A 13189-nucleotide genomic window follows, 5' to 3' on the forward strand; every position below is an offset into this window, starting at 1 on the left:
TAAGCCCTGCTAAGATTTGCTATCCCAAAATGCAGCATTTATCTGAATTAAACTCCATCTGCCACTTCTCAGTCCATTGGCCCATCTGGTCCACATCCTGTTGTAATCTGAGGTAACCCTCTTCGCTGTCCACTACACCTCCAATTTTGGTGTCATCTGCAAACTTACTAACTGTACCTCTTATGCTCACATACAAATCATTATGTAAAAAAGTAGACGACGCAGCACCTGTGGCACTCCACTGGTCACAGGCCTCGAGTCTGAGAAACAACCCTCCACCACCACCCTCAGTCTTCTACCTTTGAGCCAGTTCTGTATCCAAATGGCTAGTTCTCCCTGTATTCCGTGAGATCTAACCTTGCTAACCAGTCTCCCATGGGGAACCTTGTCGAACGCCTTACTGAAGTCCATATAGATCACATCTACTGCTCTGCCCTCATCAATTCTCTTTGCTACTTCTTCAAAAAACTCAATCAAGTTTGTGAGACATGATTTCCCATGCACAAAGCCATGTTGACTATCCCTATTCAGTCCTGATCTTCTCCACATCCAGTATATCCAGGCCTCTGTATTCTGTAGCCTCATCCTTCGACTCCATTGATTACTAATCCAAGAGTCCTCAACTGCTCATCACTTACTTTTTGACAGTCATAGAAAAAAAAAGCACTGATGTAGAAATGGGTTGTTTTATAGTCTTTACTGCTGAGGAGGACTAAGCCTATCCAGCTTTCACATCTTTTAGAATTTTTTTTACTTTAACATTACCCAAGGGATAATTTGATAGAATAACAAATCCAAAGGATAAAGTGACATAATAGCCATGAAATTTGTTGAAGAACAAAAATGAGCAAGGTATGCAAAATCTTGGGAAAGCTAGCTTAAATTATTTTGGCAGCTGTCCAGCTAGTCACTACAGTAAACCAGGGATGAAACATTCCCATTATTTGGTAGAAACCTGTCATTTTAATATGTCCTAGTATTCAGGGCTAGAAAGGGGCATAAAATAAATTTCAGCTCTGCTGTCAGAGTGGGAACTGACTGCAGAGCTGTGACTAGATGTTCAGAGTACAGGAGAGGATATGTAAGGAGCTGCTCCTCCTTTCACAGTCTTTCTCATGCTGTTGGTTGTTTCTTTCAAACACAGGTTCCCTTCCTTCCACTCTCCCAGAAACATTACCTATGATTGTAACAGATCAGGGCTGAAAGTCTTGAGGAGGAAAGGTAGGCCAGGGGTGGGATATATCCTGGTATAGGTATTAGGATGTGCTAACTTGGGACCTTTTACATACCTTCAAATGTTGCTGATAAGGTGGTTGAGGCATTTATTACCTTGTGGCTGTAGCCATACAGATAATCTAGAAAGCACAGCCAGTGTCCCTGATATAGCTACATTAAAAATGTCTTCAAGTCTGGGACACCAAAAAAAGTTGGGATCCATTGTGATGAAGCAATACTGGGCCCAAAATTTGACATTCTAAATTGGCTCATTTTCTGTAAGGCCATAGGTCAAACTAAACAGCAACCAGCAGCTATCAGCTGCAGAGAACGTTGGAAATCAAAGTCAAAGAGTCACAAAGGTTCGGTGGGGGAATCAATTACAGCCAGCCTGTAGGTTATGCTTGGAGAAGTACTGATCAGACTTTCTAGCACTTTGACTTCCAGATATTGCCTGAGGATCTGCACTTTACAACTCCACAGCATGGCAACAGTGAAGGATGTTGGTACAACTCCATGCTTTGAACCCCACTCATGACCACATTGGCCAAAGGCCACTGAACATTCAGAAAAGTCTGTGACGAGGGGATTAAAAATGCATACCTGGAAGCCATCCCCTCAGTGAAGATTCATGCAAGATTTATGCCAGAAAACTGTGTGTGGCAACCTAAGAAGATCCAGTAGAAGATCAGCCCTGACTAGCAATAATCAATGGAAGTAATCCATGCCTACATTGGAGAGGAAGAAGACGCCAATGGCCTAACTCAACACATGGATCATTGAGTAATAGCTGTTCTCAGGTGGATATAACTATATAGAGAGTAAATATTGTGGAAAATTGGGAAATGCTCACATGATCTCTTTAATAAAGAATGTCTTGTTAATAAAATTGAGTTGAGCCTCAAACTGGACTCTGTATTGCATTGGATACCTCACCGATGAGTGTTTGGATAAAGTGTTTTTATTGCATAGACTAGTCAAGGTGTTCAAAGCATGAACAACACCATCTACACACCACCATTCAACAACCACGTTCATACATTCCCTACTATCTACCCCAATACAGGATTGTGAAATATATTTATCAAGTGCATAAAAGCTCCAGTGTTTTCTGACCTTTGTGGAACTATTTGTTAATGCCTTGAAATTATAATTATACATGCAGCTTGTGGTTTGTGTTTAGTCCTTTCTCTGTGATTTAAGTGGGTGGATGAGAAACTTGAAATAATATTCAGTTACTTCTAAAATACAACAGGGCATAATTAAAACATCCAATAACTTGGAAATTCAGAGAAGAATTCTTTTTCTGATGATTTGTGACATCAGTAAATGCAGTTCATTTTGTTTCTGCACTTCGACTGCTGGAGTGATCAATACTTAACTCCACTTCTATTGCCATCAAGATTCACATGAATGTCGGTCTCCAAAAATAATCTTTTTAATTGCTCTCATTCATTTTAATATGATATGGGACAGATCAGTACAGCAAAACATCCTTACGTTCACCAAAATGGCTACTGAAAATGAGAAATAGTAAAATCATCACTTGTTTTCTTTGTCCAGTTCTGTTTCTCTCCTCTGTTACAATCTGATTTTAATACATTAAGAAGTCTTACTTTAACATATTTGTTATAATATTATATCTTCAATTTCTTACAATTTAGCACAAATGTAAGGGTAGGGTCTCAGCAACCAAGAGAATGAAATGGATTCAAATTAAAACAATTGTCAGACCTCTTTAAGATCTGCCTAGAGTATGATCACTGCAAGTGAATAAGTTAATACTTCCAACTCCACTAACCACTGCCCTTATTTAAATCAGGACCTTGCTGCTAGATTTATTTGATAGTGCTCAAAGTAATTTTTTCCATCGGGGATATTGAGTTCTCGATGGGAAGACCGCAATTACTCCAAGAAGAGGAGGTGGAGAATTATAGCAATGAAACAGGCCATTCAGCCAAACTATTCCACTTTGAATAAAACCAAAATGCATGTCAGGTATCATTTATGAAGAGAAATACAGTTAACATTTCAGGTCTATAACCTTCCATCAGAATTGACAGGTTGTGGGAGGAGAAAAACAAAAAAGATGCTCTGTAAAAGGGAGAATGGCAGGAGCAATTAAACAAAATTTCATGGTACAAAGCCCATGGTAATGGATAAAGAGACAAAAGTTGTGAACAGATGAGATGTAAATAGCTGGATAACAATCTTCCAAATGCAAAGTCAAGGAATAAATAATTATAAAATCATAGAACAAGCAGAAATCATATATGAAACAAAATGGAGGGAAAGGTTATGGTTTAAAATTATTGAACTTAGCAATGTGTCCAGAAAGTCATATGGCACAAGTCAAAAGATAAGGTGCTTTTCCTCAAGGCTTGCATTGAATTTCATTGGAAGACAGTGTCAGACCAAAGACAGAAAGGTCAGGGCAGAAGCATGATTGGGAATTGAAATAACAATTGATAGGAAGCCCAGGCTCACGCTTGCAGATTGAACAGAGATGTTTCACTAAGCAGTCGCTCAGTTTATATTTCATCGCCTCAACATAAAGAAAATCACACTGACTAGCGAATACAGCAGGTCAAATGGAAAGATGGACAAGTAAATCACTTGAAAGCATTGTTGGGCCTTGGCTGGTGACAAGCAGGTGTTGTCTCTCCTAAGCGTTTGTGGAAAGGTACAAGATCAAAAGGAGGTGTAGAAGGAGGTGATTGCAGAGTGACTGAAGCTTCTAGAGTACTACTGTCTGTGCAGTGGAGATAATAATACCCAAGATTTCAGCATCAAACTGGCCAAGTGACACAATTTTCATCACAATAGTATCCACCAGATTTATCCATGATCCATGTAATAACTCTTAAACATCTACAGTTGCAAGCTAAAGAACTCACATTTCTTACTTCAGTGCCTTTAAATTTTCCTGGCTTCTAGTTAGCTGAGCATTTCTTTGTAAAAGACTTAAAACTGTTCTCTTTACTCCACTGACACCTCAGCACCAACTGCAAGAGAGAACCAGTCACGATTAAAGGAGCAGCTCATTGCAGAGGCAGATGCAGAGGATAACATGGCAAGAAAGATGTGATGCTTTTACTCTGGATTTGTTGTTGATGTTGGGTGACCATTGCATTGTCACATTCTATTCTTCTGTTCATTTTGGTGTCCCATTATACCAACATCTTAGTCAAGATCCAGCAACAATGACCTTGCCATAATATTACTATTAAACAACAAATCAATTATACAAGGACAAATGTTCTACTCACCCTTGTACATCTTTGGACCTGTCCTGCAAGTGCCTTTGATTGTCCTGGTGCTCCCACACACCTACTCCAACGACTACAATGTTGCCATTGAAAAGTCCTTGAGTTTAATTGTGGGAGACTGCAGAAGGCCTTGCTGGGAGACTTTAAATAGCTTGGAGCTTGAAGACTCAACTACAGATTTTCCCAGTTAGGCATTAGTCCATAGTAGCTGATTAGATTAGATTACTTACAGCGTGGAAATAGGCCCTTTGGCCCAACAAGTCCATACCGACCCGCCGAAGCGCAACCCACCCAGACCCAATCCCCAACATTTACCCCTTCACCTAACACTACGGGCAATTTAGCATGGCCAATTCACCTAACCTGCACATTTTTGGACTGCAGGAGGAAACCGGAGCACCCGGAGGAAACCCATGCAGACACGGGGAGAACGTGCAAACTCCACACAGTCAATCGCCTGAGGCGGGAACTGAACCTTGGTCTCTGACGCTGTGAGGCAGCAGTGCTAACCGCCGTGCCGCCGTGCTAGCTGTTCTGTAGTAACTTACTGCTTCCAAGACTTTTACATCTGTTTCTTTGTAGTATTGTATTTACTGTTTACTGGGTTTACCCACCTTTTTCAGGGTGCTCCCATTTTTCAAAATGATCAAAATTGTGGCTCCCCACTTTTTTTTTCTGTCAGCCAAGATTGCATCTTCTCACTTCTTGCCATATAAAATAGGCAATCTCTTGCCTCTTGTGGTCTAAAACACAAAGTACTTTGTTTTACATGTTTTAAAAAAAAAAATTCTCTGGATTTGGCGTTCATACATCTTCTTGCCAGAATCATGTCTTAATTACTGAGCCTCAGCCCTTTGAGTCTTTAACTTGTGTTGAGTTTTCTTTTTCTGTCAGATTACTTTTAATAGATTTCTTCACATTTGCTCATTTTCAACTAAAATAAATTCTGAATCCTTCCCAATTCTATGGTCCTGATTTAAATCTCACTTCTGACCCTTTCATGGTTTCTTGTAGCTGTGCATTGTGGAGCCTAGTGTAGGTGACAGCAATATTTGTTGTGAGAGTGAAGGATCTCCTCTACGCTCATTTGCCTCTAATTTCTAGTTGTTATGTTATTTCTCAATGCTGTTCCCTTTTCCCTTAGCAATTGCAAAATTTACTTCCTGAAGTCTTCAGTTTCTATTTAACTGAAATATTTTATAAGTGTAGCTGGCTTTTCTTTCTTTCTTTTACTTACCAACTTCAGAATGAGGTTTTACCTTTGGAGTAATAAGCTTGCCATTTTACCATTTCTATGGCTACTGCAGTCTCCCTCTGTCAATGATCATGTTTCAGTTGTTGATTGACTATTTGTGTCTCCTTTAAGCAATCATGCTGTTATAATGTAAACTCACTTTCTTGAATATTTCCTTTTGTTTTGAGGCTTTTAGATTTCTTTTCAAGGGGGAAGTCAGATTAAGACCACTGTAAATATGTGATTTTGTCCCCGATAACCACTCCTGGTACTCTGTAGTATTTTCCACCTCTACTTGTGTATAATACTGGGTAAGGTCTGTTTAAAGTAGTTTGCTGTTACCAAGTCTTTGGTCTTGTTTTGTCTTAGGCTTACCTAGTGATTCGTGGTGGAGGATAAACCACCATATTGTATCTACAGAAGATGCATTGTTCTTTGTTAACAAGATGGTATGATAACTTGGTAGCAATAAGTACAACTATATGTAATCAGGCATAATTACTAGGACATTAGGAAGCTGGTAGAGATACATTACTCCCTTTGAAAACTGGAGGTTGCATGAGAGTTTCTCTCCCAATAGCACGTATTACAAATATATTTAGTATAAGTACAATATAATAATAAGTATAGTTAATCCTAAAGCTCTTGTGGTGCTGTGGTAACATCCTTCCTGTTGTCCAGAAGCTCCAGGCTCAAGTCCAACTCAAAGATTTGATAAACAAAGAAGGTGCATTCATGACACAGCCAAACAGAGTGAGTATCACCTTGTAAAACCATCCAACATATACTAATGGCAGGTAATAGAACCAGAGTGTTACCTAGGAGAAAGTGAGGACTGCAGATGCTGGAGATCAGAGCTGAAAAATGTGTTGCTGGAAAAGTGCAGCAGGTCAGGCAGCATCCAAGGAGCAGGAGAATCGACGTTTCGGGCATAAGCCCTTCTTCAGGAATGAGGAAGGTGTGCCAAGCTGGCTAAGATAAAAAGTAGGGAGGTGGGACTTGGGGGAGGGGTGTTGGGAATGCGATAGGTGGAAGGAGGTTAAGGTAAGGGTGATAGGCTGGAAAGGTGCAACATGACGCCTGGAGGAAGAGCGCCTCATCTTCCGCCTAGGAACCCTCCAACCACAAGTGATGAATGCAGATTTCTCCAGCTTCCTCATTTCCCCTCCCCCCACCTTATCTCAGTCCCAACCCTCGGACTTAGCACCGCCTTCTTGACCTGCAATCTTCTTCCCGACCTCCCCGCCCCCACCCCCTCTCCGGCCCTCACCTCACCTTAACCCTCCTCCCTACCTTTTATCGATTCTCCTGCTCCTTGGATGCTGCCTGACCTGCTGCACTTTTCCAGCAACACATTTTTCAGACCAGAGTGTTACCTGGTCAGTTGTGTGATGGAAATAAATTGAAGCTTCCATCAAGAATATCCAAAGCTCCAGGCTACAATATTTACATAAGAGTAATTTTTGTCTCTTTAGCGAGACTCAGTTGGCTGGACAACTTGTGTGGATCAAATTGTAATCAGCATGGGGTTCAATTCCATTTCTGGCTGATGTGAAATTTTCAACTGCCTTCTTGCTCCACCTGAGGTGGAGATTGCGCCCTATGGGTCAGGTATACCTTCGAGCAGAAAACTCAAGATGAAGATAGTTAATCCCAAACATGATTTACACATATAGTTTCTCTCTCATCACAAATTACCTACTGGTTGTTTAATCAACTTGTGACTCAATAAAACTATGATAGACCCTATGAATTGTGAAGCATTACAATCGCACGTTTCTGCTGGCTTAGCTTGTGCTTTATGTAGAAATTTATGAACAGAGGTACGCTGTTCAGTCCCTTGAACTTGTTCTGCCATTGAATGAGATCTGTGGCCTCAAACATACTTACCTTTGACCCATATCCTTTAATACCTAACAAAATACTACTAATACTTAACAAATATTTAACAAAAATGTATCTATCTTAGATTTAAAACTAACAACTTACCTCCTTGTAATTTACATGAATTGCTGTACTTGTCCTTTAACCTGTTCAATCTAGTAATTAATGGCATAAGTACCCTTTTACTAATGTAATAATTGTTAATGAATGCTATTCAAATTTCCTTGCTCAAAAAGTGTACAATTATGAATGTGGCATCTTATTTCCTCAGAATGTCAATTGTTTTAGAAGATGTACAAAATGCTAAATATTACCTTTAACATTTTTAAAATTTTCATTTCTGTACCTTTTTGTCCTCCATCTTATAAAAGCTCCCTTTGATTCTTTTTCTTCATTTGAAATTGCCTATGTTAATCCACTCTTCTTCCCAATCCTTTGTCTGTTTAAGTCACAATCCTCCAATTGTTATAACTGAAGCTAGAGGAGTGCACTGTCTCTCGAGGCCAACTACTTCATGGGACACCACATACACTAAATACTCCAGTTACTCAGTAGACTAATGAAATATCAGCTGTAAACAACAAAATGTGACAACCAGGCATTTTAATAAACCAATGATCAAAACAAAAATTATTGAATGAAGTTCCATTAGTTCACATTCACAGTTAGTAATGTGCGCGTGCGCGCACACACACGCACACACGCTCTCTCTCTCTCTCTAAAGGTGAAAGTTTGAAACAAGGACGTTCTCGAGTCTGCTACACTGACATTCTGGCATGCATAGTCAAGTCCCTAATGTCTGAAGTCCTGTGGTTTTACTTGCTTAGGAAATACAATCTCTTTCAACAGAACTATTAGATTTTGCCCTGAACTCAATAAAAGGGTTTTTATTTTAGAAATGAGGGAGATCAGCTGGGAAGCTTGATCTGCGCAAGCTTTCCTCCAACTCAGCTTGTTCCTGGGCAGTCTTCCCTGCAATTGAACCAGATTAAACAAGAACCTTCTCCAAAATGGTCACTGTTCCAAACAGCCACAATAGAGATCTAAGACAAAGCAAGCAGTTATCATCAGTTATATGATTAATGGGACGTTTTGTTAAAACAAAATCTCCAATTTCTGCAATGAACTTTCGAAGGTATCTTTTAAAAAAAACTACTCCAGGTACTTCCACAAAATTTAGGTAAGTTCATTTTCCACTATCCCCTAAAATTTAGTCCTTTAAGCAATTTTAAGTATAATGCGCATTTGCAATATAATCTAATTGGATAAAGAGATATACTGTTTTTCTCATTTTCAGTAAGGGCACAGATTTCTTGTTACTCACATTTTATTATTGTTAACTTGCACTTCCAGTAACATTGCAAGCAAAAAATGTAAAATTTTAAACATAAAGAAACAGGATTACAAACTACAGTAAAATTTGGGCTAAGATTTATATTGAGGTAATGGTGTGGCAGGATCAGTTTATTGAGTAGACATCTGCAGTTGACAATCACAAATAAATGAAAGATCATAAAACCTTTCTTTTGCTTATAATCACCAATATATTCGTGAATGCTGAGGGCTCTTTGATACAGTGCTACCACCCACCTAACCACCTTTGAGCTGGAAGACCGTGATTCAAATTCCACCTGCTTCAGTGGTACATCATAAGCAGATTAATTAAAATATTTGTCTATAACTGAATGCCAATGGTTCTGACATAGTTGAAACTTAAAGAAAAATGTAAGTAAGATCGAAACTTACTCATATCAAAGACATCTTTTTTTGATTGGTTTTCACTGTTATTTGTTAATTCATTGGTTCCTGTGTTGGTGTTGAGATCTACTTGCAATGTTGTTAGAGCCTGGAGATCTAGATGTTGAGTGTTCACATATGTTGGTACTTCTCCATCTTTGGATAATGAAGGTCTCACCTCCGGTCGAATGCATACATCAGTAGAGGATCCTGCAGATTTTAAATGAGGAATATGTAAGGGAAGTTTCAATAATTACTTCTAAACAAAGGTGTAGAGAGGAGGATTTAGGATTGTGGAGAAGAACCTAGATCTATTGGATTGACAGCCCATAAATATTTCATTGATGAAGTACGAGCTTCTTGGTCCAATCCTCACAATATTACAGAGAAACTTTGACAGTGTTTGTGAAGATTCTAAGATTACATTAGGAATTTCAACCAGCCTGACTCATTACTGACCTGTCTGCAAAGAACAGATGTAGGTTCCACTGTGGGTCTATTGATAAAGGAAAATAAAAGAACATTGATCTTAGCAGAATTAAGAAATCTGTAACAAATGTATCCATCTTTTCCTCAAGGGGAATGCAAAAGATTATGCAGACAGTTTTCTTCAGCCTGATTTTGTGTTTTGTCTCCCTAATCCACAGGAAATCACATTATGAGCAGTAATACTGGCCTCAGCTGTCCTACCTTGAAATAACACATGGTTGCTCTGCTTCCCAACCCTTCAGTGTCTCTGTTAGAGTGCTCCAGCTGTAGGTGCTCACTCAGAATATTCCAATGGCTTGATCTCTGACTCCATCAGAGTCAGAGGTAGAGCAGTATGGTGGATAGAAATCCTAAACCACTATACTTCCTCTATCTCTAAAGGCTTTGTGGAATTTCTATATCTTTTGCTTTTATCATTTTTAAGTTTTGATGTTCTTTTTATTTTTGCAAGCTTTGGTATTCCATCATTATTATGGAACTAGTACCAATGCATTACAAACAAAAACAGAAATAGCTGAAGAAACTGAGCCAGTCTGCCAGCATCTGTGGAGAGAAAGCAGAGTCAATGTTTTGAGCCCAGCGACCCTTCTTCAGAAATCGTGGTTCTATTGTTTCAGGCGTCTATGCAAAGAAAGAAGAGACTAGTTTATTGCTCAGTTTCTACTGTTCTTGCTAAATCTCAAGGAGCTATGGAAAATGTAAAAAAAAGATGAAGTTCAGATCACTTCATAGTAAAATGCACTTACTCATTATTTGAAACAAATCTTTATATGTCACTCCTAGATTATGCCAGTCATTAGCGATGAATTAGTAATGAGTGGATGGGTTGTTTCATAATCCATAGGTGGGGGTTCAAGGCCTGACATGCCAATTATGTAGTATTTTTCCATTTTGAAAATCTTCTGTAGTGATAAGTACAGTACCTTACATAGATGCTAATAATGTACATCTACAAAATATATAAGGCTTTACAATGGTCAGGTCAAATTTAGGATGGTTTGCCCAGATCTGGACAGAATCAAAGGCTTAGTGGACAGCAACTCAGCACGATATTACCTATTTTCGGAGGCTAACAGGTCCTTTAAGATTCCAAAATGGTGTCTGTGACATGCACATACAATTCTGTCTGAAGAACGACGGATTGTGTATTGGTAAAGTGATTAGAGAGCACACACCAAATAAAGTCATAGAGTCATAGAAATGTACAGCAAGGAAACAGACCCTTCAGTCCAACTCATCCATGCTGACCCAATATCCCAACCCAATTCTGTCCCGCCCTCTAGCACCTGATTCATATCCCTCCAAACCCCTCCTATTCATATACCCATCCAGATGCCTTTTAAATGTTGCAATTGTACCAGCCTCCACCACTTCCTCTGGCAGCTCATTCCATACACATACCACCCTCTTTGTAAAAAAGTTGCCCCTTAGGTCTCTTTTATATCTTTTCCCTCTCACTCTAAACCTATGCCCTCTCGTTCTGGAATCCCCCACGCCAGGGAAAGACTTTGTCTATTTATCCTATCCATGCCCCTCAAAATATCTGTCGGAAGAATGCAGAGCAGACAGATCACAATGACAATCAGCAAGTACTACTTATTTGGTACCAACATGTAAATTTGAAGCTGCACACCTCAGCCCATGCCCTCTCAATCTCCCACAGTTGAACACATGTTTATTGGCATGACAGACACTCAACATGTAGTATTCACAGGGATGATCAGCCAACTACAAGCCAGTGCTGGATTACTTCTTCTGGCTGTTACCACAATTCTACAGTTTCAGGAATATGCAAGAAGTAATGTAGCAAGTGTGGAAGTACATTTTCGGTGACTTAAAAGTTTATGCAGAAACCATATGTTTCCATACATTGGTACCTTAGTATGCAATTCTCTTAAAATTGAGCATGTTTGGAAGAATGAGCAGAGGAAGAGCTAGAAGTCGGAGGACGGAAAAGAGAGGGAGTACGATTCTCAGCAGGAAGCCATGTCTGGGGCAAAACATTGAGGGAGCAATTTATGTAGTTGATTCTCAGTAATGATTAAAGTATGAGATGGTATTTGAGCACTTCACTAAGTTGTTGGTGCATAATAAACTCAGCAAATGGTAAAGAATTCAAAGAAAGTTGTTGTGAAGATGAAAGTGGCTGTAAACCGTTATGACTCTGGCGAAGATATTAACAGCATGCTTTATTAAACCACTTCAGTGCCTTATGTAAGAGAGAGAACTTTATTTCATTGCCTCTTGCCAGAGAGAGCAAAATGGAGCGACCGTGAGTTATCTGCTTTCCCATACTGCAAGGTGCCATTGGCAACACATATGGTGCTTTGCAGACACCACATATTAACCTTCCCATGTAACTGAACCAAAGGGTGTGACTATGGTTGTGAATATCTAGTTCATGGTTCCTTTGCATTAGTTTTTTTCTCAATTTTAGGAATTTAAGTTTGTAATATAAAATTGGATGAATGCAATTAAAGCATCTTGAAGATTTGTGCTCCAAAAGCCTTGAATTATATTTCTTTAAGAGTTTAAAGGTTAGAAAGGTAAGGTAGTTGAAATGCTGGGCTTTAATGACTAAACACACGTGAATGCACAAAGGAACTGTAATTCAAGTAAAAGTGGGGGAGTGGGAAGCAAATGGATCCATATCAGTAGAACTGGAAGACTTGCTCTCTCTCCCTACCCTCCCCCCTCTTGAAAGTTAGAGTCTTAATTCTATAAACATTATATATGGTTTAGAATCATTATTTTACCTGTCTACTTATCTAGTCATTTTTAAAGATATTTATTTTGATCAAGTTTGTATGATAAAGATTATTTCAATTCAACGCTAAAATCCTTACACTTAATTTATTGCTCTTAGTTCTTTCATGCATTCTACTTTTTAAAAGATTATGGTCTATTAAACCAGCTTGTAACAAAAAATATACTCTAAAACTTATTCAGCAACAGGCCCATAAATTGCCCATTGGATAGGAACTTGTCACCACCTTATCAGCATTGATTAAAATCATTTAGAGTCATACAGTCATAGAGATGTACAGCATGGAAACAGACCCTTCAGCCCAACCAGTCCATGCCGACCAGATATCCCAACACAATCTAGTCCCACCTGCCAGCACCTGGCCCATTATCCCTCCAAACCCTTCCTATTCATATACCTATCCAAATGTCTCTTAAATGTTGCAATTGTACCAGCCTCTACCACTTCCTCTGACAGCTCATTCCATACACGTACCACCCTCTGCGTGAAAACGTTGCCCCTGAGATCTCTTTTACATCTTTCCCCTCTCACCCTAAACCTATGCCCTCTAGTTCTGGATTCCCCGACCCCAGAGAAAAGACTTTGTCTATTTAT

At 39.2% G+C, this 13189-nt stretch overlaps 1 protein-coding gene across 5 annotated transcripts in view; it reads right to left on the bottom strand.

The window, feature by feature from the left end:
• LOC122561732 (SHC-transforming protein 3-like) overlaps positions 1-13189 on the bottom strand; it is a 238672-nt gene that overhangs the window by 41277 nt on the left and 184206 nt on the right. For all 5 annotated transcript variants that reach the window (XM_043713837.1, XM_043713847.1, XM_043713828.1 and 2 more), the window contains one exon: positions 9349-9549. In XM_043713837.1, the coding sequence (XP_043569772.1) occupies positions 9349-9549 (201 nt within the window). The remainder of the gene's footprint in view (positions 1-9348; positions 9550-13189) is intronic.

The sequence above is a fragment of the Chiloscyllium plagiosum genome, chromosome 2 (genome assembly GCF_004010195.1).
Source record: "Chiloscyllium plagiosum isolate BGI_BamShark_2017 chromosome 2, ASM401019v2, whole genome shotgun sequence".
NCBI classification, from domain to species: Eukaryota; Metazoa; Chordata; class Chondrichthyes; order Orectolobiformes; family Hemiscylliidae; genus Chiloscyllium; species Chiloscyllium plagiosum.